Source organism: Cyclospora cayetanensis, unplaced genomic scaffold, assembly GCF_002999335.1.
Source record: "Cyclospora cayetanensis isolate NF1_C8 unplaced genomic scaffold, CcayRef3 CcayRef3_contig_262, whole genome shotgun sequence".
In the NCBI taxonomy this organism is placed as follows: Eukaryota; Apicomplexa; class Conoidasida; order Eucoccidiorida; family Eimeriidae; genus Cyclospora; species Cyclospora cayetanensis.
This window is the reverse complement of record NW_020312217.1, coordinates 2119-27943: the sequence shown is the minus strand read 5'-3', so window position 1 is coordinate 27943 and position 25825 is coordinate 2119. Positions and strand designations below refer to the sequence as shown.

Sequence of the window (25825 nt, the reverse complement as noted above, 5' to 3'; positions counted from 1 at the left end):
TCTCCAGCCTTAAATGCAAGCAATTGCGTTGCATCAGATAGGAATTATTTCCTGCTATTATTAGAGCAGCGTATTAAGGCATCTTCGTGGGATCGGTGCCACTTGCTACCTCTCCCCCTCTCTCACCCTGCAAGTGCAGCAGCACCCGAGGGTTGGTCACCGCGTGCCCTCGGTCCATTCGCGTGCTTTTTTTGCATACCAAGTGAATTGGTGGCTTTAGGAGGCCAGAGAAGATGCACGGATCATTGGCTCGGTCGGCGGCAAGAGCTCTGTGGGCGCGGAGTCGCTGCCCCGCATCCCTTGCCACATCTTTGCAACACCGTGGAGCTTTTGGTGCTTCCCCAAGTGCCTTGGCGGCCTTATCAAACCTATCGAGGTGAGAGGCTCCGTGGCTGTCGAAAAATTGGGGAGAGAGGCAGTTTTTCTAGTTTGTATGTACGTCTCTCTGCAACCGTGCAGGCCCTGGTCACGCCTTGAATCTCGCGGTATGGGGACCTGTCATGATGCCAACTATTTTTCCCCCCAACTGTTGTACCTACCCTCGACTCTGCGGGGCATCTTTATGACTGTTTCTGCTGCTGAAAGCTGCCTTTCCGTGGTCGCCCTACTTACCATGCTCTCTTGTAGCAATAGCTGTCGAGTCAACCGCATGGTCCTGCGCGCTTATTCTGTAAAGATTTGCATACTTGTGTGTATATCTATGTATATACATGTGTTGTGGCTACCATGCCGCGTTTTCTTTCGGCATCCCGCTACTTTTCTCGTGGCGTCTTCGTGCTGGATGCCTCTTTGGATGTCTCTGTGTGCACGCTTGTTTGCATGCCTGACTCTGTGTGGGTGTGTCTGTTTTGCATCTTCTGCTGGGTGTGCCTCGTCTTCTCAATGTGGTTTCAGCAGCCGTCGCTTCAGCACCGTGCGAGGGGATGTCGTCGGGATCGATCTGGGAACGACAAACAGCTGTGTTGCTGTGATGGAGGGCACCAAGCCAAAGGTTTTGGAGAATTTGGAAGGCATGCGAACAACTCCGTCCGTGGTTGCGTTCACGAAGGACGGGCAAAAGCTCGTTGGGGTTGTTGCGAAGCGGCAAGCCGTCACGAATCCAGAAAACACCTTCTTCAGTACAAAGCGCCTAATCGGGAGACGGTTCGACGAACCGGCCATCACTAAGGAGAGGGGAATATTACCCTACAAGGTCGTGAGGGCTGATAACGGTGACGCTTGGGTAGAAGCATGGGGAAAACGCTACTCGCCTTCCCAGGTACACACACAACCTTATCCATGAATGTAGACAGTGCCAGAAGAACGAGATTGGCGAGGGACGGCGGTGTATAGGTGCACATTTTACACATTGTATTGAACCAGATCCTGATATATCTACCGGTGCATATATCTGTGCATGTTTATATATATGCACATGTATATATTTCCATACGTGCTTGTATAGTTGCATGTGTAGCTGTATATACATGGTAGGGACTATAGGTGTCGAGCCATGTTCAGCAACAGGTGGCTGTTGGTATTCGTCATTCATGATTTTTATGAATGCTGAGCACCCGCGAAGCTCATACGTGTGTCCCTAGAAAATATCCCAGAGGTGTTTTGCAATACGAAGTTTTTTTTGCAGCGCTTCAAAGAATATATATTGCTGTTAGTGTAGCTGTGCAGCTGCGGCTCGTTGTGCTTGCTGCGGCATTTGGGCATACATAATGTGTTGGCGCTGTTGGTGTATACACAGGTGGGCGCCTTCATTTTAATGAAAATGAAGGAGACTGCAGAGGCCTATTTGAGCCGTGAACTCCGTCAGGCAGTCATTACCGTTCCCGCGTACTTCAATGATTCTCAGCGTCAGGCAACGAAAGACGCTGGGAAAATCGGTAAGACTCAGTTTCCGTCTTGCGTGTTGCATGCGCCTGTGCATGTCAACAGGCCTTGCATCTTGAACCCGAAGGATCATTGTGCTGTGGCTGCTGCCACGCTGCACTCTCGCCTGCGTTTTTTGCAGCTGCTGCCGCTGCAAAAAACGTTCTTGTACTGCTGCCATGGATATCGCGTGTGTTGTTCTCGAGCTAGCTATTGCATTCATGTCTAGACGGGGGAGGTGCTGTTGTTGCGTGTGGTTGTCTTTGCTCAGCCGGCTTGGAGGTTCTTCGGATAATCAACGAGCCAACTGCCGCAGCCCTTGCATATGGCATGGAGAAGGAGGACGGGAAGACGATTGCGGTTTACGACTTGGGAGGCGGAACCTTTGATGTGTCAATTCTTGAGATTCTTGGGGGCGTCTTTGAAGTGAAGGCGACCAATGGAAATACAAGCTTGGGAGGCGAGGACTTTGACCAGAAGGTCTTGCAGTTTCTCGTGAGCGAGTTCAAGAAGAAGGAAGGCATTGATCTGAGTAAGGACCGGCTTGCGTTGCAGCGTTTGAGGGAAGCGGCAGAGGACGCCAAGATTGAGCTGTCTTCAAAGCTTTCGACGGAGATCAACCTGCCGTTCATTACTGCCGACCAGTCAGGCCCCAAGCATCTGCAGGTTTCGCTTTCACGGGCGCAACTCGAAGAGATGGTTAGCGGCTTGTTGCAACAGAGCGTGGAGCCTTGCGAGAAGTGTATCAAGGATGCTGGTGTGAAGAAGGCGGATCTGAGCGATGTTATTCTGGTCGGGGGTATGACCCGCATGCCCAAAGTGGGGGAAGTCGTTCGCAACATCTTTGGAAGAGAACCTTCAAAGGGCGTGAACCCCGATGAAGCAGTCGCCACTGGAGCCGCCATTCAGGCAGGAGTGCTGAAGGGGGAGATCAAGGATCTTCTGCTGCTCGATGTTTGCCCGCTTTCCCTGGGCATCGAGACCCTGGGAGGTGTGTTCACGCGACTCATCAACCGCAATACCACAATACCAACCAAAAAGAGCCAAGTCTTTTCTACAGCGGCCGACAATCAGACGCAGGTAATGCGGGCACAGCACAGCTTTACACAGTACACTACATGACAGTTTTTACAGCAAACGACGCGTGCGCCGGCGTTAATTAAGCCTTTCTGCGGTAGCCGCAGAGAGGGGCTAAGTGGTGTGGTGAGAGGCTTCGCGAGAGGCCAAGCCTTAGAGTATACAACATTTCCTTAACTCCGCCCTTCCATGCGCTCTGACGCAGGTGGGCATCAAAGTTTACCAAGGAGAACGCGAGATGGCGGCTGCAAACAAGCTGCTCGGACAGTTCGACTTGGTTGGCATTCCCCCTGCCCCTCGTGGCATTCCTCAGATCGAGGTGACCTTCGACGTCGACGCCAACGGTATTATGAACATCAGCGCCGTGGACAAGAGCACTGGAAAGAGACAGCAAATCACCATCCAGAGCAGTGGTGGACTCAGCGAAGAGCAGATAAACCAAATGGTGCAGGATGCAGAGAAATTCAAGGCCGAGGACGAAAGGCAAAAAGAAGCTATCGCCGTAAAGAATGAAGCAGAGACGCTGGTGTACTCTGTACAAAAGCAGATGAATGATCTAAAGGTACTAGCAGATATAGCTTTTGGCGCACGCTCTCTATCTCCATCTCTCTCTTTGGCTCGCCCTCTCTCAAAAGGCGAATCTGTGATAGAGAACCCTTTTGCTGCATGCATCGCATTCCGTGTCTGTAGCAGTTGGCCGTAGGGGAGACAGCGGGTCACATATAATTAATACATATTTACATGTACGCTTCTCTCACGTGGCCTCTTGCTTGTGGTCAGTGGCTATTATTGGTGGTTTTTACCCAGATGCATGCTGCTTCTTTGTAGGATAAGATTTCTCCGGAGGATCGGTCAGAGCTCGAGTCTCGGATTACCAAGGTTCGCTCTGCACTAACGGATACAGACACTGAGGCCCTCCGCGCTGAAGTGAAGTCGCTGCAGGAACTCTCGTGGAAGGTGTCGCAACAGGCCTATAGCCAGGTAATGAAAATGAACCTCACCAAAGCATGCAGGCATATACGCAGCGTCACCAGAGGAAGAGACAGCGAGGGACCTTTAGAGAGCGCTTGGTTGCATGTTCATGGGCGCATATGCGGAGGGACGTGCTGCTATATGCGTGTTTGTACTTGCTTCTTGGTATGTGTCTACATGTCGGCACGTAGAGTCTCATGTCAAGTATTCCTTTTCGGGTGGGGGCCGGAAGAGCTTTTCTTGTTGCAAGCGGATTTTTAGAGGGTATGCATGCTCTCTCTGTGTTCTATTGGCCGAAGCGTAGTGGTGTCGGTTGCTTTTCCTGCAGGGAAGCGCTTCCTCCAGCGACGCTGATAGCAGCACTGGCAGCACCGATGACAGCAGTCGCAGCAGCGACAGCAGCAGCAACAAATCTTAAGACAGCACCCTTGACCACTTAGATGCTGTGTTGCCTTCTTGAATAGAGGCGCTGCATGTTGTCTGGGCCCTCAGAGGCGCCACTGGTTGGTGTGAGTGTGTGTATATATGTATGTGTATATATATGCCCTGGAGCTTTCACAGTGACTCTCTGGGGGTCCTTTGCATCGTAGTTGTCAAGGCGAGCTGACAACGGGTGAAGGGGAAGGTTTCTTACCGCCTTGGGCGCCAAACACTTGCGCTGCATCTGACGCTGCCGCAGTTGGCTCCGGGTGTGCTGCAGCGGCAGCGGCTGTGGTGACCGATTGTCGGATAGCTTGAAACGATACGCGCGGCTCGTTTGAGGCAATAGTGCAAAAGGGGTGGGCCCCTGCAGACCTCAGTCGTTGGCTGGTGCTTGCGCCTTCACCTGCAGCAGGGCAGGGCGAATTCGCATGTAGCTCGGGCGGTGCGTTGGGGCCCCCCCTTGCTGTTCATAGCAGGTCAAGGGCGTGTATGATCTTGAGGGCCCCACGGTTGAGCGAGCACTCTAGGAGTTTGGGGTGCGTAGAAAAGGAAAGGACGTGTCAGACGACCCGTCCATGGACAGCTCCAGAGTAGCCGCTGGTGTAGATGCAGGCTCTTCGCCGTTGCGCCCCCCTACAGATAATGGGGTGCAGCAAAATTTTCAAGAGAGAGGACAGGGAGGGTTCTGAATGATTGTGGCGGCAACCCACTGAGAGTTTGCATGGGCTGAGGTGCTACCGCTAATGATCTATTAAATACCATTCAACAACCAATACTCATTTTCCTAATCTGAAAATCTACACAACGGATGAACGTCCGCTAGGAGCATCTTATTCGGGCCTCCACTTATGAGGTCCTGCTAATGAAACTGGAACCAATGCCTTTTTCGGCCGTAGTATTATTGAGCATCATGTGGCGATAAGCGGTAGAATGGGTGCGAGCTTGCTTGGAAGCTTTATGAAACTTGAGTACTGTTGCTGTAATCCGTACAACGGAAAACATAATTGATACGAATCGGTGCGTCGCAACACGCAGATGTCACAAATAATGCCGCAAGCTACACGACTCGATAAAACTGATATATATATATATAGTAGACTAGCATGTGGTTTCTCTGCATAGGAGAGCAGCCAAGTCTCTCGCATGATGGGGGAGATGACTGCAAGCATGTCAAGGGTTGGCAGTGAGTACGTAGACTCCGAGAGATCCCCGAAGCATGTTATACAAAGCCTCCCGGATATGGGGATACCGCAGGAGGTTTCCGGCGAGGAAGAAGAGGTTGGGAAACGGCTGAAACAACTGCAGACCTCCGACGCTGGCAACCGGGCAGGCGACGACGTGCAGGCGCTATCTCCGTCAAAATGCCGCCTGAAGGCCTTGTTTCAGCTGGATAAATCTAGCGGGCAGCCATCTTGATCACAACCACGCATTATGAGATGCAGAGCACTTTTATTCTGCTCATAGTGTACTATGGTTCAGTGTTCTTCTGAAGAGGGAGAAGCAACATGTCTTCGCTTCCAGACCCGAAGCGCGTTCTCTCCGCTTCCAAATATGGCCCGATTTTGCGGGATATCTACAATATCACGGCGCCTTTGGCCGGTGTAAGCGTTCCTCTCAGATCCCACGCCGCTTGCGCTTTCGCGGCCAGTGTTGAGAGGTGTAAATAAATACGCCAATAACGGCAGTGAGGGATTTTTACCCAGATCATTTAAAAAAGTCTTCCGACGCTGCGTATGCACAACGGGGCCTCCGATAGTCCTCTTGCAGGCCCCGAATGCACAGGCGGTGTGAACTCCTTAAGCCCACATTGACGGAGACCCGCTCACAGGCTGTTCCTTGTCATCAGATTCTTTGTCTGCTGTGTCAACGAATACTTCCTCAGGCCTTTCTCCTTCGCTTCTTATCAAGAATTCTGACTCCTTATTTTCCTCCTTCTTGGCCACGCCATTGTCCTTTTGTATCCTCCAAATGATGAAGAGGAGGACCCCTAATGCTAGCGCAAACAGCTGTCCTAGGAATCGCACAATAGCCGCCTAGGCACAGGGTAACACATCACCACACACGCTTGCACAGACGGTTCAAGGGGTAGACATATTATGCGGAAAAAGTGACGGGTCTGATGGCACTCATCCCCAGAAACCCATAAGATTAAGGCCAGGCCTTGGGGGTGTTCACACACATCGCGTGCGTCGATAGAACCATTTATGCGAGCATCCCGTAATCTCCTGCCATGCAGCCTCTCCGCATCCCCTCTGGTATACAGACAAAACCGTGCTTCAGTTAGATCCCCTGAGGCTAAGGGAGAAGTTCACAAGGGTGGAGGAGAGTAACCTACTGTCCAAATAGCGTCAGCACCATTGTTGCACCCCAGGTAGGTGAGTTCGATCATATCTCTTCTAACGAACCCACAATTGCAGGCCTCCTTGAAGTTGTCGATGTACTCCGAAATTAGGTCAAATACGCTCCTCACACGGCTGCCTGAAAGAATGGAGAACAGCACAGCGGACGACAGCTGTTTCCCCAATGCGTCACTTTAACGGGGGAAACTGCGCGGAGGCACGGCGCATGGCAAGGAAAGTATCACAAGGCCAAACAACACCAAGTCAAATAAGACTGGAACAGGCACGATCAGACGAAGCGTCACGACCCACAGCACGAGAATGAAGCAGCAAAGGCAGCTGATAGTACAAACCAGCGCGAGACAAAGGATCTCAAACGTGAACCGAGGGAACCAATAAAAGGCTAGGGAAACTGCATGCCTCTAGCCAGATGCAAAAAGCGCTCTCTGGTGAATAAAACAAGAGCCGTCTCGGGGTTGTGCAAAATATTTGTTTGTTCGGCGCCCCCGTGAGGATACCCAGGAGAGGGTCATGTTCTGCTTTTATGACCATTTGGGTGGCAAGCACAACGAAAGACACAACCGAAGTGTTGCATACGAAGTTCTGATGTGGAATCCTCAAGTACTTGAGTAAGGTTGCGCGCTGAACAGATAAAGACACACAACGGCAGCTGCATCAACTCTCTTCTATTTGCCTTCTGCCTGGCGGTCGTGGGACCTCCTCATTCGCGTAGGCTTTTCTCTGGCTTCCAGCCCCTTCCACCCCCTGCCGCTCTTCATCGCTCTGCCTACTGACACATGGAGCTACCGTGCCGCTGCCCCGTGCCTCTTCTATTCGGAACAAGTCAGCGCCCTGTCATATGATAATACTCGTGTTGCTAGTCTTACAGGCGAACGTCTGGTAATACATTGAGTAGTCCAAAATAGACATTGAAATCGGAGTTTCATGTACAATCATCTCTCTTCCAGTGCAGGTTCCCTTCTCCACATCTTCGGCTGATGTATTACGGTAACAGTCCATGGTCTCTTCCAAAAGCTGTAGCTTGTACTTGCACAGCAGGATTGCGTTTCTCAGCTTCTTAATATAGTCCTCTGCTTTGGCTTTCGCGCCCTCTTCGGAATCGTTATTCTCTTTCTTAAACTTCTCTACCTGAAGGAATCACAGGTACCTATCGCGAAAGGCGCGTGTGCTGACCACCTATAAGAAGCAGCGCATCTATCGCAGTTCGGTGACGTAGTGTCTAGCATCTCAGGATGCCCAACGGAGTTGATACGGAGGGCCCACAACCGTAAGCGCACCACATCGACGCAGCATTCAAAAATTCGACATTGGGCCTTGACTACTAGAGGAGGCACATAACTGGCTTGCTGCGCTATTCAGCATTTTAGGCTTCAAGCGATCAAACTTCGTGCCACCGCTGACCTTTTCATTGTAGAGGTTTTCCAGCCATTTCTTGAATTCCTCATCAGTGGCAGTAGGGTACGTGGAGGTGATGGTGAGGGTATTGCCTATGGATTCGTAGCCTTTCATCCCCGCTGGTTCTATGATCCTCCTCAACGTATGCAAGCCATACACCGTAACGGGTTCATCATAACCGGGGTGATGCACGGTGCGGTTATCCCATTGGAGTCCGCTCTGGCAGCAACAACCACAACCACCTCACCACATCCACACTAGGCGTTTCCACTGACGCACCACTGTAGCGCATGCTTCAGCACCAACGGTGACGATCGCAGTACGTGGTAAGTGGGGGAGAAGCAAAACCCACACGCAGCAAGAGGAAGTGGAGCAGTAAGACAGCAGAATAAACAGCGGCCGTGCTGCAGCCCGCATAATAGCCTCACGTTAAGGACTTCTGGGAATGTATCGACAAGATCTTTAGTTTCTGGATTACTTTTGAGCTTCTCCCGGTCAAATATCACCGCGAATCCAAATTCGTTAATCCAATTTTGCATTTTCTCTACATCTGAGGCGACGCATGCGCGCAGGAACCTATTTGAGCGCTGCATAGGGCAGCTTCCACCGACCCCAGCCAAAAAACTTTGGTGCTTGGCTGCTGCATCGTGCACTTAAGCCCAAGAGCCTTAAGTCTTGGGCACATGGGCTCACTAACGAGCGAGAACGGATTAAAGGCCGGGAGACGCAACATAGGGCAAGCAAGGTCAAACCACGTACTTGCAGCGGCTTCCGTCTTGCTGTCTGGCAGGTGGCTCAGCACAGTGTTGCGCGCCTTCCCTAGAGATTTCTTTGCCTCTTCTACTCGGTGGTCCTCTTTCATAGCCTCTAGAATATTGAGGTTTTCATTTTGCAAACAGTCCTGCAGGATACCCCCATTCTCGCCTACAAGGGTGTGCATTAGCCTGTCCAGCTGCTCGCGCGTGTCTTGGTCGTCCTCAGTGTTACCGCCTCCATGCGTACCCGCAGGCCAAAGCGATTTCACTCCCGCAGTGCAAATCGGGTCGCCTACGTAGGAGGCCATGAAGACTGCTCCCGTGGTGATGACGCTTAGAGACACTAAAGCCAGCACGCAGTTCCAACTGAGGCAGCTCGGGAGCAACCCACTGCGCCCCTTGCTGAAGAAGAATAGGGCAAGCGCGATAGCGCCAAACACAACACCCAAGAAAATCAGAATGACCTCACCCCACAACACAATGGGTGCAAGGGCAGCCATGGGTGTTGCTACATGAGCAGCATCCACAGCGACCTCCTGCAGGCGTTTAGTTTCTTCTTGTAATTTCTCCAGATCCAAGCCTCCTTTAAGGTTGAGTGAAGGCAGGCTGACCTTGTTCATTGCAGAATTAGCCGCCGACTCTACGCCTTCTACAGCCTTTTCGAACGGCGAGTAATAGTCATCTCCTAGCGTTTTGACAGCATCCCAGAAGAGATACTTCATATAAGCCTTTTCTGTGGCTTTTTTGAAGGAATCCAAGTTTGTCGTCAGGGCCATGTTGGTAGTTTTAATGTTCTGCAGTCGCTCATCCAACTCCGGTCCTCTAGTTGAAACGCTTTTCAGAACGGTGCTCAGATTGTTGGGTCCGTCGGTATTGAAGAGTGCTTCCAGACCCTTAGCGTTCTTCTCAAGTCCACTCACCCCCGGAAACTTGATAGCATTGTCGTCGCTCTTGCTCATAAGCCCAGGAAGTAAAAGCGTACTGCCTGCGTATTGCGGTTCGCCGTTCGTGACGCTAATCGTGCCACCCAACGTTGCCGTCTCGACAATGCCAAGGGCCGCACAGCCGGAAGAGCCGAGGGCATTTACTGCCATGTGAACTTTCGTCTGGCCATGAAGGAGCATGTAGACGCACCCCGCTGCGAGGGTGCCCCCCAAGATGACTGTGAACAAGACAAATGCCCACTTGATCTCCCTTTGTTTCTCCTCCATACAACAACACACCTTCCTCCAGCGCTTCACACAGGCCTGCCACGATAAGAAGAAAAACCAAATGAAAAAGAAAAGCGTCCCAAGGATCACACATGTCAACGGCAGCGGGTCCAATAGTGCGCTTAGCACCACTGTGACAATGGCCTTCGGATCATGACTCTTGAGCGCATCCGAGAGGTCCTCGATATCCACCTTTCCCTCTGTCTTCCTTTCTTGCACTGATTTCGCCAATAGATCCTCACTGATGCCCGGGGTAACCTGCATGTGCATGCACGGAAACACGTGAAAATACACTCCCGCTCTCATACCAGAAGCAGCAGCCGCAGGACAGGAACGGCAAGCACCCCTTTTAAGTGCTAAGGCCAACAGTGTCGCCTAGTTCAGCAAGAGGCGCCCAATACGCGTCGTTCCGCACGAGGAGGACCTCCGTTCAAAGGCAGCAACAAACGCCGCAAGAGCAGCCAGGGAGCGATAAAGAAGCACCTGCATCTTACCTTGTTGGTTTTAGGGTCAATCCACGATGCACATATCCCTGTCTCTCTATAATTTTTAACCGCATCCTGAAATTCACGCGAATCGGGCTCTGCAGAGACTGAGTCTTTAATCGCTTTTTCCAGGGTTTCTTTAAGTGCTGATACGGCCACACTTCGCCCCGATTCCTCCTCCAAAGTACTTATAATGGCGGGTTCAGTCGTTACTTGTGATGCCACAGCATCTGCAGAAATTGTGCTGTGAGACTCATGGTGACTAAGGCTTGAAATGGCGATCCCAGAGCTGGAAGAGCTGAGGCCTTCCACAGAGAGGATACTGCCAAGTATAGCGGCAAGAAGGCAGCAAATGGATGTTGACCTCCTACCGATGCATCTAGATAGGCGGCACAACGACATCGTTTTATGCTTCTCCACAAAATTCCGAATTAGAAGACCCCTCGGCCTTGCCTCCTAAACAAAAAAAAGTTGGAATGTCAGTGGTAGAAAATCATTCCAATGTCGTGAAATAGATTTAACAGCACACACAGCATCGACGAAGCAGCCGCTAGACCGCTACCCCAGCGTGTGTGCGGAGATCCAGGTGCACGACCGGGGGACGACAACGTTAAGGCTGGAAAGCGTGAAAGGCCCAATTCATTAAAAGACAAATGATTTCCGATAATAATAACAAAAATTCCTTTAAAATTGCCCCAGAACTTTCCACTGTTTCAATTAAGCAATTTTGGACCTTAATGGACACCTGTAGCACACCGAGTGCATTACTCGCTCGAGGACACCACTCGCCTCAGTTTTCTGCGTTGAACAAACTTTTCTGTTCCTCAGCTTCACTTGTTGTTTCTGCATCTCGAATCCTGTCGTTAAATTTAAGAACTTCCCATAATCTAGTTCAAGCTCCCTACTTTTTGTGTACTAGACCACCGGGACATCGACACTTGTTGGCTCGATGGCACATGTCTCCGACTTCCTGCTCTTATCTCAGCATGATGATATCTACTGTGTATATGCTTCACAAATGCAAAGCGATTCCACCTTTCTAAATACTGCAGTTTGAACACATATATGCACTGCTTCTTGCTAGCCGCCCGAGGAGTGACTTGTTGCCAACTTAGGCCTTCCCCCACTTGGTGCAGTGGCCGGTAGTTTAGAATCCTCACAAGTGATCAGTATTGGGTGCATTGCTTTTCCAGAATTCTAGAGAGAACACTAGCCAGGGGGTTGATGGATTATTTTCTCGGGCAGACCAAAGGTACACTAAGGCACTTCCTAGTACAGTAGGTCTTTCCAATTGCGAAATAGTTAAGGATTAACTTTCTCGGGCAGAGCAAAAGTACATGAATGCACTTCCTAGTACAGTAGGTCTTTGCAACTGCGAAATAGTCAAGGATTAAGTTCTTGGCTTGGCTATCTTTATGCGTTATTCTCAGCAGTTTAGAGCTAGCCGAATGCATGAGCTGTCAAAGTTTACTGCCTACGCGCGACGCGCCTCAAAAGGCAACCGAGTGGGAATCAATATCCAGAGGGAGTAGAGCACGAAGCAGCGCCCAAGCACCATAGTGATGTCTCTCCTACCTCATGGTGGAACCACATAGGGCGAGGACAAGCAGAAGGGGGAACGAGCTGTTCGGGAAAGACACAAAATATCCAATAAGTTTGTTTTCGGTTTCATGGGGCAAAGGCCTTCATAAGAATATGGTAGGTCCAGCCTTGAATTCAGGTCCTGTGCGTCGTATACTAGCGCAGCGTCTCTTCCGTTTCACACAGCGCATGCCTGACGTTTAATTCTGGAGAAATTCTCTCCCTGTTGGGGAAGAAGCGTGTCACATGGAAAGAACTGTGATACTTGACGCAGCCACTGTGATGCTGAATAGCGCACTTTTCCTTAGAAAAAGCCCAACTGTCAGATGTTATTTATCCGTCTTGGAGTTGCGGTAAATCTCCCAGTTGTGCCGATTGCTGCAACTCTTGGGTCTATCTGCCATTTTTTCTCGGCACAAGGAGTACTAGGGTATTACAGAATTCACGATGATGCGTTCGATGAAACTGCTTCTCAGAAAATAGGAGCGCTTTGAGCTTCACTGCCACAAGCAAGCAATCCATCACTCACTTTGGCCAGATATCCCTAGCCTTTAAAATGGAATGCAGGGAGAATTACCCACCAAATAGCCTCTACAATACGCAGCCGGCCTACCATGGCTACAAGAATCAAGTATGTGCTTCGTTTGATCAGAAGCCCGCTGAGGAATATGAAATTAAATAGAGCCAGAAGTAGTACAATGCTCGTAGCAAACGTACAGTGGGCTAGAATCACGCAGGTGAAGCTTCAGCCTCCAGAGCACTGCCCAAGGTTCGAATACCATGTCCAAACAGTGCGGCGAAAGAAAGCGGGCAACGGTCAATCGACAGCAAGTGTCATGAAGCAGCCGCTTTCTCCGTAAGAGAGTGTAATACACTGCCCCAACCTATGGTGGACCGCTGCCCGAAAGGCCCAGAGACTGGGAGGGTTCAGAGGTTTTGCTTTACACTCGAATGCAAACAGAAATTTCCACTGTCCACTTCAAAATGAAGCGCGTCGCCATAAGCACCTAAAATGTATGGTAAACAATATTCAAAGAGTGCCCACCTGAAGGCTGATCTGCTGCAAGCAGTACGCTATTTGCGGGAACCACAGGTGCTGTAGCACTCTCCATTCAGCAGTCCATATTTGTAATCCGCCTCTAGTTGGTATCGGAAGCATTTAAAATTCCTGCATGCTGCACCTGCCCTCATGAAGCTTTGCAACGAGCCCCAACCCTTCATACCTAATTGCGTTAGGCAAGCTTATCTATGCATGCACCTAGTATGAAAGTGCTGCACTCCGTGGACGACATGAATATGGAGAAGATGCAAACGCCTTGCGAAGCCATTGCATTAGTTACTAGCGAGCTGTACGCTACAGATGGCCATTAATGGGCTGCAGGTACCCTCAGGGGTAGTCTTGGTCCCGCAACTCCCCGCAGAACCACCCCGCCATGACGAGCACCGAGGCTTTTCATTGGCAAGCCACGGAATCACGATGGAATTCAAAAGGCAGTGGGTCTGTTGCACTCTGAGATACAGCTCTTGATTCCTGTTAGGCCCGTCACCGAAGACGATTTTCCTCAAGGGGCTGCTGCTACCATGTCCTGTACTGCACTCTGACATGGCCTCACTAAGCTGCAATCTGTGTGCTTAGGGTGGGAGGAAACTGCTCAAGAAGGGTTTAACAGTACTGTTAAACGTCCTGCTACTGCGCCTTCAAAGCCCTCGATACCCCGCATGGCTCGGGCCTCGGGTAGCACAAAGCTGCTAAGCAGCTGCAAGAAAGCACTCTTCTTACATTCTCCGGTAAGCGCCCCATCAGTGTCACAAGTTATGCAGCACCATCACACTAGCGCCTGAGGACTTGCACCAGAATCAAGGGGCAAGCTCTTTGCGAAGCAGCTGAATGCCAGTCGTCTGAGATCCTGCGAACCACTCGGCAGCCAAAGGCGCACACTGCAGTCCCTGTACAGCAGCTTCCCCTAAACATACAATAGGAGGGCAAAAGGTCTCGCCTCCCTGTGCATCCACGAAAGAGGCTCTGGGAAGCGCCAGCACAGTGATGACTCAGAAGAGTGTTTAAGGCGTTGTCGACGGCACACTGAGGGGCCACATGAAGGTGCGTTGCACAAGCTATTGCTCACATCCCGCTTACCCGATTTGCACAGTGCTGCCTCTGCGTTATCGAGGGTCTTCGCGTCGAGGCGCTGGCGCATCTGCGGTTCCACAAGGATCACTGCAGAAACTGCATGTAGAACGAAGAGGCAAGCGGCCTCCCCAAAACTAGCGGCTGCTCAAAGGACCCCCCCCAATTAGCCTACGCATTGAAAAATACAGTTCGGAGCCCAAAGGTGTACCTTTGTTTCTAGGTCAGTGAGTTTCAGCTCTCCCGCCGTTTTAAATGCCTGCAGCACCACGAAAACGCCCCGCGTCCGCAAGGCGGCTGGCAAGTTGGAGTCTAGGGCTTCCCAGGCCCCTTCCACCACGGCTGCTCCCCCAGCCTTCACCAAGCCGCTCAGCGCACGCTGGGCCGTCCTGGAGCAGTAACCGCAGCACATCCGCAAGCGCAGAAGTCCCCAGATAAAGGCCACGCACACGCTCCCACTGCATCCAGCTACGGTGCCGTTTAAGGGTATACAGACAGCTGTCACGCAACAGGTTGCTGCGGTGAAGGGCCACTGGCAGCCAAGGGCGTACGGATCGCTGACGAGCGTGGGCTCCTCCTGCTGCAAGTCCTCCTTTAGGGCTGCAAGTGCCCGCAAAGAAGCTTTTTCCGCTGCAGGCAAAAACATCTCAGAGGCCCCGCTCCTTTACCACCTAGCACGGCACAGCACTGGCGTGTATGGGCCAGAAAAAAAGCTCTATCGACGATGTTACGGGCAAACAACACAGGTGCGCTCGCCTACCATCTGGGTGCTGTGAGAGCTGTAGAAAAACCTTTGCGGCATGACTGTCCTTCAGGGCAGCAGCTACAGTCCGCTCAGATTTATCGGAGGCTCTAAGAGCCAGGGCAGCAAAGGCCTCCGAAAGGGCAGAGACGACTGCCGGCAGCAATTCCGCCTGACGCTGCGCTGCGGGCTTGAGGCTGCAGTAAAGAGCAGGCAACACTACGCCACATTCGTATGAAGTAAGTACATCCGCCAGAACGGCACACAAGGCCCGAAGGAAATATGAGGGACCAAAGGCGCCCGGGTGGGAGGAGCTAGCAGGTAGCCTGGCGCTGTTGCAGTCAGCAAAGCAGCAGATAAGCAGCCGACCTATACGGCGAAGGCAGGGAAAGCAGTGTCTGATAGTGCGTCGGCAGCTGCCTGCAGATGCCCTCCCGTTGAAGTAGCTGTAGCAGCACCAAATGGCCGCAAGGGTCAAACGAAAGTTCCAGAGAAGCGGGTAGCACTTCCTGCGCAGTACACAGAACGGGCGGGCGCCATTCAACAGACACGGTGGAAAAGACTCGCATCGCATCCAGATACGCGTCCGGCGGCCCTGCCACGCCTCCTTCAAAGGCCGCAGACACTCTGTATCACAAGGATCCTCGTGCAAAAATACCCTCTCTACGCTCCTGCTTTCATGCTTTTGCGGGCGCGAAGACCACGCACGCGTCCCTACCTTGAGAACCTGATCGCTGAGGAGTTTTGTGTCGTCTACTGTCAATAAGAAACGGAGGAGGAGGGGGCAGTCCACCGCGTTGCATGCAAAGGCCAAGCAGTGCTGCTTCAGTCCTTTGATCGCCGCCTTGCGCTCCTTCGCAGAAGCAAAGCCTACCAGCCGGCAGAGTGCCTGAAGAGGCAGAACAGAAACAATGGCAATGGCGGGTGGAAGAAGAGCATTAAGCGAACCTGACAGTAGCAGCGCTCTGGCTACGATTCGAGAAAGCAAGAGAGTTACATCAGCGGACGATGCAGGGCACGGTGAAACACTGCGAACACTAGGCCTTGCAGACTAGCCCAAAGCGCCGCCTGGGCATGGCCCCAGCAAAGGGCATTGTCACGCAGGCAGCAGCAAAGAGACGCAGCAGTGGTCCTGGGAAGCAGGGATTAGGGAGCATTTGAACGAGACAGCGCACGGCGAATTTCTACACAGCCTCATGAGAATGAGACAGCGGAAAGGCATGAAAAGCAGCGGAGAGCCAACAAAGAGAGTGCAAGTGTATACCTCAACTCCGTCTTTTGTTGTAGCCAAATGCAATGCCCCCTCAGCGACAGTCCTCCACGTAGCGGCGAGTTCCTCGTCATCCGCGACACTGCATATCAGAAGACGGAAAGAGGCAGCGTGAAAGCCGTCAAGAGCGCTGTCAAGGCCTCCATGGCGGCATCGGTGATCAAAGGTCTAAAGAAAGCTGCCTCCCTCCCTCCGTTTTCCTCCGTACCAACCTGCAAAAGCCCTTGAGGATACGGTGCACATGGGCCTTGTTGAGGAGTTCCTTATCCACGAACTTCTGTATTAGCGTGCTGAGGTTCTCTGGGAGGCGCAGGCACACGGGCAGCACAGGCAGACGCATTCCTCAACAGATGGGCTTAACACTGGACGGTGTCGTTGCCATGAGGACACTAACAAGATCTGCCAAATCGCCTGAGCTCGACGCCCAGAGAAAAAGCAGCTGGACTGCCGGATCCAGAAGGAAAGAAGGGAACACCGAAGACTGAGATATGCACACGCCACCCATGGAGGCTCACCGAATGTCTTTGCGCGCTGAGTCTCGGAAAGGAGTGCAATCACCTGAGAGAACGAAGAAGCCTCGTTCACCTTGGGTACCGCAACAAGCAACGCCGGCTCTAGGAGCAAGCTGTTCAAAAGCTTCTGCTGCCTGAACAGGCGCAAAAACGCAGCCTCGGCAAGCCCCATCGGCGCATACCAATGAGCTCCTTCCAGTAAGCCACCTCATACCTTTACAGCCAACCGCCACACCAGTCGCTTAAGGCCTGTTGTCTGGCAGGAAGGCCAAACAACGAGCAGTGTGCAAAGAGATAGCCAGCAGCGGGAGGCCCGAGAGGGAGGAAATAATGAGACGCAGACCCAAGTGCGTTCCTTTGCGACGTGTAGAAATACTCCCAGACAGCCGCTCCGTGCTGCACAGGTCACCGAAAGCACCATGTATTTCTGGCTAGCTGACACGGCTTTCGAGCTAGCGAAAATGCTGCCTATCGCGTTCAATCAGGGCTACAGGGGAGGTTTACGAACCTTGGTCAGGGCTGCCTCCTTACGGCTGGCCAGCCGGGAGGTAAGCCGCCCCCGCTGCGCCTCAGATCCGTACAAGAACATTTTCATTGCCACATGGTGAAATGCCTTGCAACTGCAAAACTCTAAAAAGTCAGCTGCGCCCACAGCACCACCCACACAAAACCCGTTGCCCCTAAGACATGCGCCCTATAGGAGGCGTGTTACAATCGAAGCTGTACAAACATGGCGCTGAGGTGGCCAACACGCCTGCAAGTGCAACAGTACGAACTCAAACCGGAGAACACGCGGAAGCAAAAAGGCAATGGCTATTTGGCGCAGGACCGTACAGGAATGTGTCTGAACCTCCACCCCCCGTAGATTCTCATATTTTGAGAGCTTTCCCTTATAAGAGAGGTCTTACTATAAAGTAGCTCCCACAGGTGGTCTCGCTTTTCTCCCTCCGAGTGCTTCAGACACATTTGTGCTAGGCGAGCGGTGCAGCAGTGACGATCCTTCTGCAACCAGTAGCATGCAAGGGGAGATGCTTGCAAGCTTTCAGCCCCCTTCCTCGGACGTGCTTGTGGCCTTACAAGACGCGAACATACGAATACCCCTAACAAAGAACCTCCTCACTTACCCTGGCCAGAGGACCCTCCAAAAACCCTATGGCCTTCGCCACAGCGTTCTGGAGGGCCTTGCGCGACTGTAGAGAGGCCGCTGAGGCTCCCGGAGCCTCAGCCTTGCGAATGCTCCCCAAAATATCGTTGTACAACTGATACGATTGGTGCACGAAGACTTTGTCGTCTGCTGTCTTGCTGCTCATGACCAGTCGCATGAGCTTGCGGCGCTTGCTGCCGCTCAGTTGGGCTTGCTGCGGCTCTGCCCCTGGATCTGCCCGCGTCTCGCAATCCGTCCCGCTAGTAGCTGCACCGTCACTCGAGCCCTCTGGAAGCTTGCCGGCGTTTTTGAAGCAGGCAGCCACTGCGGCGTCGGCAGACTCTCCCGGGCACAACAGGTCGGGGTGTTTCTCCAGAAGCGCTCTAAGGCGTTCCTGACCATTCATGAGTTTGCGTTTTCGCGGTTGTTCAGCAGCGTCTGCAGCCTTCTTCCCCCCTGCTTGAGGCCGGTGCCGCTGCTTACTGATGATGCGGGATCTGGGGCAGCCATCTTCCTTGACTTTGCTTGGCTGCTGCTTCTTCGGGTGAGGGGCCTTGGTTGGTTTCTTGTGCTTCTTGCGAAGGCCCTCGCCGTCAAGGCCTTTGATATCGGGGCGCTTTGGCAGGCTGCCCCCCTGCTGCTGCCTGAGCTTTTTCGCCTGCAGATTCGGTTTGCCATGAGCCTTGCGACCTTTCTTTGGACCTCCGCGGTGGGGGCCCTTTCCGCGAGAAGGATTTCGCTGGTGCCTTTCGGCTTTCATTGTCAGACGAACGGTTGCGCCCTTCTCAAGAGCCAGGAAGATGAATCGAGGAGCCTCCTCTGCCCGCGCGCGCCTTCAGCTGAGGCTCTATAAGTGTTTCTGCTCGCCTCCTTGGGCGGGAAGGTTCCCTTGTCGGGAGAGTTACACCCAATTGCAAAGGGCCCTCTCTGTAAACGCCGAAGGAGATCGCGAGCCCTAACGGTTCCGGACGAGCATACCTGTTAAGGGGTCCCCTCCGCGGCTGCGGAAACTGCGGCCTCGCCGACGTAAATGCCAAAATGCCTTTAGGTTGGCTACTAATGAGGCATTAAAATCCGTACGATTCCCCCTCTCGAGCATTCAATGGCGTACGCTCCGCGGCGCCGCCTCTCAAAGAGGCTGCATCCTCGTCGGGGCAGCATTGCTAGGTACACCGGACTTGGGGCTTCATCGCTCCAGCGCAGAGCTTCCCTTTAGCGTTCATTCTCTTGGAACCGCTTTAGATGGACTTGTGTTTTTCAAAGCACAAAGAAGTACTTAGCCCCGTGGAAGGTTCCTAACGGGGTCGCGGGGTTACATGCTTCTGGACAGTGCCAGCTTGAGGCACTGGCGAGGATTCCACTGAGCAGCCTTTAGACCTAGGGCTGGTGAGAGCGACGGAAGCTCTCTATAGGCCTCACTTTCGAAGGGCAGCTGCATCAGGGTGCTTCCTGCTTTTGGAGGCAGGAGCACCCCATCAAAGCAGTCCAGTAGGGCTGTGCGGAGATATCTGCCGTCGACGCCTCTACCGAAACAGCGCGCCGCCCCCACCGCTGCCCGGAGTGCTCAATTCAACACGGAATCCACATGCAGGGCCTCCATACATAGAGGGGGCTTCGAGGATGTTATCAGACAGCGGCTCCTCCTCAGAATCGGAGGGTGCAGCAGACCTCCTCGAGTCAATCTTGGGAGTTTCGGGGAGCTCGCAGGGGGCAGTCGCGGGCAGGAAGAAGTCGGAAGCCTCCTGCCAGCGCCAGCAGGAGAGCGGGAAAGTCAGCGCACAGAAGGAGGCCTCATTAGAGACGAAGTGCCGCCATGAGAATAAGACAGAGAGGGCCGCTTCTGTCCAGGAGGAGCCACACCAACCTCCACAGCAACCTCCACAGCACCTCAAGTTAGACCTGAAGGGCCTCCCCCTTCAAGTAGGACCACGCTGCGCGAATTCTCATGGCGTGGGGCCTTTTGTTTTGCAACCCCACCAGAAAGTGCTTCGCCTCTCGATAGACGGCGACCCAAACGCCGATCCGGCAGGTCAGTCTCAGAATTTGCCGTATTGAAAGCCTTCCTTTGCAAGAGAGGCCTTTATATAGTGGCATCTGTCTGCACATTTTGCGAAAGATCCGGTGTGTCTGCATGCAGAGCTTCTCTCTGCGTACATCGCCTCGCTGGGGGACATCCAGCAGCAGCGAACTACCGCTGTCACGGCAGATAAGCAGATTCAAGTGAAGGGCGTCTGGTATGCAGTGCAACGGGATGCCTCTCGAGGCGAGCTCTTACTGGGTGCAGAGCCATCAGACACACAACTTCTGACCCCCGAGCGGCATCTTGGTCATCTGCGCTTCGTTCGCTGCGAAGCCCCGGAAGAGAACGGAGTACAGGGAGAGTCAGAAGAGGTGAGTGGGGTGTCTTAAAGGTATTTTCGCTTTTCCAAATGGCTGTCAAGGGTTCCGATGGCTGCATCTGCATTGCTTGTTCGTTGTTTCCAGAGATGTTCTGGGGTTCGAGACCATGCATAAGCTATGCACACCTCTTTTGTGTGCCGCTGCAGGATTCGTTTTGGGAGACTTGTCCTTCCTTTGCAAGGTTTCATAAGATCCGAACATATGGGGCGAATGTGAAGCCTAAGAAACCAAAGAGCCGCAGAGTTCGCGATATTTGATGCGCTTGCTCTTGTGGATTATCCCAACGTTACAGTGTACACAGCTGGAAGAAGTTTTCTCTGTGTGCCTCCAGGTATAATGGGATACAATCAAAGCATGCGTGTGGGTATAGGGTCTTAAATGACACTTTCTGGTGCTGCATTAAGAATCGGCAGACGATGCGTATGGTCTCGATTCCCCAGGCGCGGGGCGGTATAGTGAAAGCAGAGAACATTTCAGAGACCTTCAGGGGTCTTTCTCATCATGTTTTTGCTACTGTAAGCTCAGGGGCACTGCTTTGTGCTCTTTAATAAAGCTGATGCTGAATTAGCACCACAATCCCCGCTGTACGTGTGCGCGGATAGAACGAGGCATAGGAAAACTTAACGGCTTTGTTAGTCAGTTCGGCACCCAAGGCTGTGCATTTGCTGGTGCTGTTTGAGCTCAGTTCCAGTCATATAAATCCATAGAAAGTGCCACTTCAGCTGCGTACTCTAGAAGATGCCCTAGAATAAGCGATGAACCGCGCTGCATTAACCGCAGCCTGTGATACATTTACTTACAGTTTGAGCAGTTAGAGCACGAAACAAAGAACCGTGTGCTCTTTTTCGAGCCTAATCAAAGTCAAGTATTGCGCGATAGGTTCCTGAAAGGGCTTGCACTCGTATTAATACTGCACACCTTTACCAGGATTCGAACCCCGGTGTGCTCGGCGATAGTAAGGCACTGGCGCATGCGTGTTTCTGGGGCTGTATCGTAGCCCGTTTCTGCCTCGAGTCTCCTTCGGGTCTCGAAAGAAACAAAGGAAGTGTTGCATGAAATTTCGTTTTTTTCTGGTGCCTTCCTGCTGGAAGGTGTTGCTCGGGCAGTGATATTCTTCCGCTCCTCATTCCTTGCAGAGCTGGTGTGAGCGTCATAGAGACAGCCAACGCTGAGGTTCTTCGGACTTTGTTCTATCCTCCCCTCTCGCGTGGCATATTTTTATGCTACGTTATGAGCTCTTCAAAGGCTTCTTGACGTCACAGATCCCCCACTACAAGCCTTCTCCGTAGAAGGGGGCATTAGCGAAGTCGAAGCCACGAGTCTTTCTCCGGCGGCTTCCTCGGCGAAAACTCGCAGTTTCTCCCTTGTAATACGTATGTGTGTTTGGCGTGTGGCTGGCTGACGTATCCTTTGCGCACGAGCGTATTTGTGTTGCAGCCTTTCGTTTACCCAGAAAATGTGAGGGGCTACCCTCCTGGCTCACCGCTTCCCTCGCTGTATGTACGTGTATAGACACCATCATCTGCAGAGATGGAGGCTGCTCTGCTGGCCCTTGCGCTGGAGGAGTTGGCGCTGCATCCTTTCCCGGGAGCATCGTTCGAGCGGCTTTGTCTCGATCTCCAGGATGAGCATCAACTCGAATTAGACGTCTTTATGAGGGTAGGTCGAAGTCATACTTTAGATACCCCGCCCCTTGCCGCTGATTTGTGATGGCCTCTACGCGCGGTCGGGCGTTCCTTCGCAGCCTCGCATATATGCCATGGCATGTCCCTTTTTTTTCTCAGGCGCTCCTTTGGCGCTCCCTCTATCGAAGCCCTGAGGTGTTCTTCACGGATGCCGCCTCCTGTGGACTGCATCAAGTGCCTCCGTCTCGCGTCTCATCTACTCCCTCAGGCGCAGACCAGGAACGCGTAGAGGACCGTCGGCTCGACTGGAGAGACCCTGCGATTCCCCCCGAGCTGCCTGTAGCGCCCTCAGTCCCCTGCCGCTTGGCGGAGCTGTCGAATCAAGCAGCGACAACAGCACACGAGGCAGAAGCTCATGCGAGCAAAGGCTCGAGACTCTTGGGGTCTTCCTGTACAACAGTGGAAGCAGCAGGCGACCCGTCCTTGGAGCAACAGAGGCGTTGGCTGCTTGTGGCGTCTGGAGGGATTGCCTTGCGGCTTTTGACGGCAATGGACATGAGCAATGATAGAAATGAATTCGAGCACCGCGTTAGCGAGGTTCATTTTCAGGTCTTAAGGAATGTAGCGCGTCACAAGGAACATGGTGAGAGGGCAAGCGGGAGCCTCCCGCCAGCGAAACAGCTGGCTTTGATGCCTGGGCCGTGGACTGCTGAAAAGCTTTCTTTATTGCAGCTCAATGCTCCCCCCATTTGCTCGCACCTCTAACGCGCCTGTGGCAAGGGCCATGCACATTTTAGGCTTCTTCTTTGCTGCCTTTGCCATGGCCTCGCCTTGAGTCCTTGCAAGAGGCTGAGGGGTGTGTCTGTATGCTTCTGTCTTCTCTCTCTCTCACTGTCTCTCTCTCTCTCACTCTCTCGCTCTCTCTCTCTCTCTCTCTCTCTCTCTCTCTCTCACTCTCTCACTCTCTCACTCTCTCTCTCTCACTTTTCTTTCTGTATCAGGGTACGAGTCTTTGCTGGTTGTGTGGGGTGTTGCTGTGTGTTGTTGAAACTTTTTGTTGCAGGAGAAAAGCGCAGGTCTGATGGGTCGTGTGGACAGAGGCACTTATCTGGCGTTGAGAGCTGCTTGTCAAGCGATTTTTTCGCATGTTTCGGAGACAACGTTAGACGAGTTGAAGGATATATTTGTGGAGTGGGCGGCTTCGCCTCATCCGGAGGCTGTGCGTCTTGCGAGCTCCATTGCGTTGTCGCTAGGAGCTGCAGCTCCTCACGTTCTCGTGCCTCGTTTGTTGGAGCTAACGGAGAAGCGGCTGCTGGATTTTTCTGCCTCTGAGGAGGCGACGAGGCGGGAGGGCACAGTGGCAGTGTACGGCGTGTCTTTCCCAGCCGTGCATCTCAGAGCCGCTGTCTCGTGGGAAGCCGTCGACTGGTTGATGCGGCTCTTAGCCGCTTCGATCCGGGGAGCCGGATCTGCAATTCTGCCTCTGCAGCAGCGTCTCCTGGCCCTCGCGCATGCGGTGCTGCAGCATCCGAAGCGGCAAGTGTACAGACTGGGGGTGAAGCTGCTGCGACGCAGCATGGAGGCATGGGTAGGGGTGTATCCGTGGCGTCTCTCGCACTCGCGGTGTATGGGCAGCTCGGAGTGGGCCGACCCCCGGAGGCGTCAGCTGTTCATTCTGCGCTGGGGGGCCCCCTTCTGGATCGTGAAGGGGGGGGAGGAGATCGAGTGGCACGTGCCTTCTCACGAGGAGCTTGCAGCGGCGCAGCAGTTTGCAGTGTACGGGGTGGCTTGCGCGCGCTTCCTGCTGCTGCCCTTGCTGCAGGGAGAAGACGCAGCGGAGGCGCTCGCGGAGGGGGGGGGGGCCCCTCCACGCTGCAGACGCACCTTCGCGAGGCGCTGGCGACCCCTCTGGAAGGCGAGGAGGTTCTTGCCGCTGCGGCTGCCTTTTCGCAGGAGCGAGATGCTGCAGCAGCAGCAAACTGGTCGCCTGCTCTGGGCAGCCTCGCTGAGCTGCGAAGACTTCCACCCGACTTCCTGGGGCCCCTCACGGAGGACGAAACGGCAGCTCCAGCTGCTGCGGCTGCTGCTGCGGGGGGGGGGGCCCCCTGCCCCTCGCATGCGGCTGGAGGGCAGCAGCTGCTGGAGGAAAGCGAAGCGAGAACGACTCGTGCGCGGCTAGCAAGAGCCTTGAAGATCTGCCGTCTCCTCTCAAAGGCTGCTGCTGCACAGCAAGCCGACGAAAGGCCTCGAAGAATCCCCATGTGGGGTGTCGTTACACCGTACGAAGCGGTCCCCCCAGAGGCCCCCCTTGTCTCCCCCCCCAATAACACCCCCCCCACCCCCCACAACAGCGACGTCGGCAGAGGTTCAAGAGCCAGCGCTTCTCCCTTCAGAGCGGCGCCTCTCGTGGAGGCTGTCGCCAGTCTCCTCCTAGTTGTAGCGCAGACGCAAGTGCCAATGCCGGATGGCCCCTTGCTGCCTCACCGCGGCGCCAGCGAGCCTGCCACAGCAGCGGCACAAGCAGCAGCAGCAGTATCAGCAGCAGCAGCATCTGCAGCAGCAGTATCAGCAGCAGCAGCAGGAGGAGGGTCGGGGAAAAGCAGGAAAGAGGGCGCCATGGATACAGGCGAAGAAGCCAAGATGCTCATTCGCTTCCTCAAGGTGTCTAGACAGCTCTTACTGCGCCCCTTCACGGCGTGGGTTTACGATGCTGGGCGCATCAACAAGGAAAACGGAGGCACACCAAGTTGTGGTTTCGAAGTCGAAGGCGTGGAGGTTCTCTCCTCCTGCTACGGTATGCTCAAATGCATGCTTGTAACTCTGCATGCGCTTGCTGCTGCTCGCGGGGGAAACCCCACCTCCACTGGCGTCGTCGCTGCCTCTCTCCCCTTTTTCTACACGCAAAGATATTTACCATCACTTCGCGCATATCCGCACACACCTTTCTCTTCATAGAGAGAGAGCGAGAGAGAGAGAGAGAAATATATGTACCCTGAAAAAAAATCCACCGTTGTCACCAACACCTTTCCAGACAGAATACACTGTCGGCATACTTTTTCTTACGTTCCCCGCTGTCTGTGTGGGTATCTCGCAAGCTTTTCGTCTGTGTGTCTCTCTCTGTATGTTTATGTGTGTGTGTCTCTCTCTCTGTATGTGTATGTGTTTGTGTTTCTCTCTGTATGTGTATGTGTGTGTGTGTCTCTCTCTTTCTCTCTCTCTCTCTCTCTCTCTCTCTCCATATATATATGTATGTCTTTTTTACATAGCTATCGCTCTACAATATACAGCACTGCTAGACTTTCTGTCCTCAACTCCTTTTCTTTTTCCCCCCTCTCACCTTCCTTTTTCGCTCTTTTCCTGTGTCTGTCGTTTAGCCACCATCTGCAAACACCCCCACACCCCCACATCCCTCTCTCTCTCTCTCTCTGTACAGCACATACATATTTGTATACACAAACACACACATGCACGTACAGTTCTACATGATGCATGCGCCTCTCTAGATGCGTCGCATGTCGCAATGCCTCTGCATTGGAGGAGGCAGCATGTTGAGGGCCGACTTGTTTGCTGCATTGACTCCCACTCTCTCACGCTTTCCATATGCATCTAAATAGATCATCTCGATCTTTCTGTCCCTCTCTTGACCTGTGTATGTATCTGTTTCTGATGTCAGGCATTCACGAGTCAGGCTTCCTTCACGACGTGCCTCGCTGTGTTTGGGCGCAAGGCATTTTGAATGCGTGGGGTGCTCGACTTGCAACGCGAAGATCTCATGTAGGAATATCTGGATGGCGAACAGCAATTCTCCTCTGTGTATTGAACCTCGCCACATATCATTATGCCCAGGTTGGTGTTTTTCTTGCTCGTAGAACTAGCAGCTCTCAG

General features: G+C 53.1%; 5 protein-coding genes across 5 annotated transcripts; 3 read left to right on the top strand and 2 right to left on the bottom strand.

The window, feature by feature from the left end:
• The first annotated feature begins 233 nt into the window (after positions 1–233).
• LOC34617819 (chaperone protein DnaK) lies at positions 234–4369 on the top strand. Its single transcript, XM_026338468.1, is given in 7 exon segments — positions 234–376; positions 895–1258; positions 1736–1874; positions 2132–2940; positions 3143–3499; positions 3766–3918; positions 4238–4369. Coding segments are annotated over 7 exon segments (2097 nt in total).
• A 1759-nt stretch (positions 4370–6128) lies between these two features.
• Positions 6129–10940, bottom strand: LOC34617818. The gene is made up of 8 exons (XM_026338466.1): positions 10548–10940; positions 10183–10311; positions 8739–10089; positions 8516–8637; positions 8006–8306; positions 7623–7816; positions 6668–6772; positions 6129–6365 (listed from the first exon to the last, which is right to left on the bottom strand). The coding sequence occupies exons 1-8, from the start codon at positions 10938–10940 to the stop codon at positions 6129–6131; spliced, it is 2832 nt and encodes a 943-aa protein (XP_026194251.1).
• A 3036-nt stretch (positions 10941–13976) lies between these two features.
• Positions 13977–18675, bottom strand: LOC34617817. Its single transcript, XM_026338465.1, has 13 exons — positions 17896–18675; positions 17680–17773; positions 17280–17413; positions 17115–17167; positions 16775–16905; positions 16472–16559; positions 16254–16341; positions 15359–15498; positions 15008–15186; positions 14799–14877; positions 14459–14636; positions 14257–14317; positions 13977–14083 (listed from the first exon to the last, which is right to left on the bottom strand). Exons 1-13 carry the CDS (start codon positions 18673–18675, stop codon positions 13977–13979), a joined length of 2112 nt encoding a protein of 703 aa, XP_026194250.1.
• An 860-nt stretch (positions 18676–19535) lies between these two features.
• LOC34617816 lies at positions 19536–20572 on the top strand. Its single transcript, XM_022731170.2, has 3 exons — positions 19536–19944; positions 20053–20306; positions 20462–20572. Exons 1-3 carry the CDS (start codon positions 19536–19538, stop codon positions 20570–20572), a joined length of 774 nt encoding a protein of 257 aa, XP_022586520.2.
• Positions 20573–21845: 1273 nt separating this feature from the next.
• Positions 21846–24895, top strand: LOC34624657. The gene is made up of 6 exons (XM_026338464.1): positions 21846–21974; positions 22100–22678; positions 23007–23411; positions 23576–23716; positions 23861–24460; positions 24512–24895. The coding sequence occupies exons 1-6, from the start codon at positions 21846–21848 to the stop codon at positions 24893–24895; spliced, it is 2238 nt and encodes a 745-aa protein (XP_026194249.1).
• Positions 24896–25825: the final 930 nt, after the last annotated feature.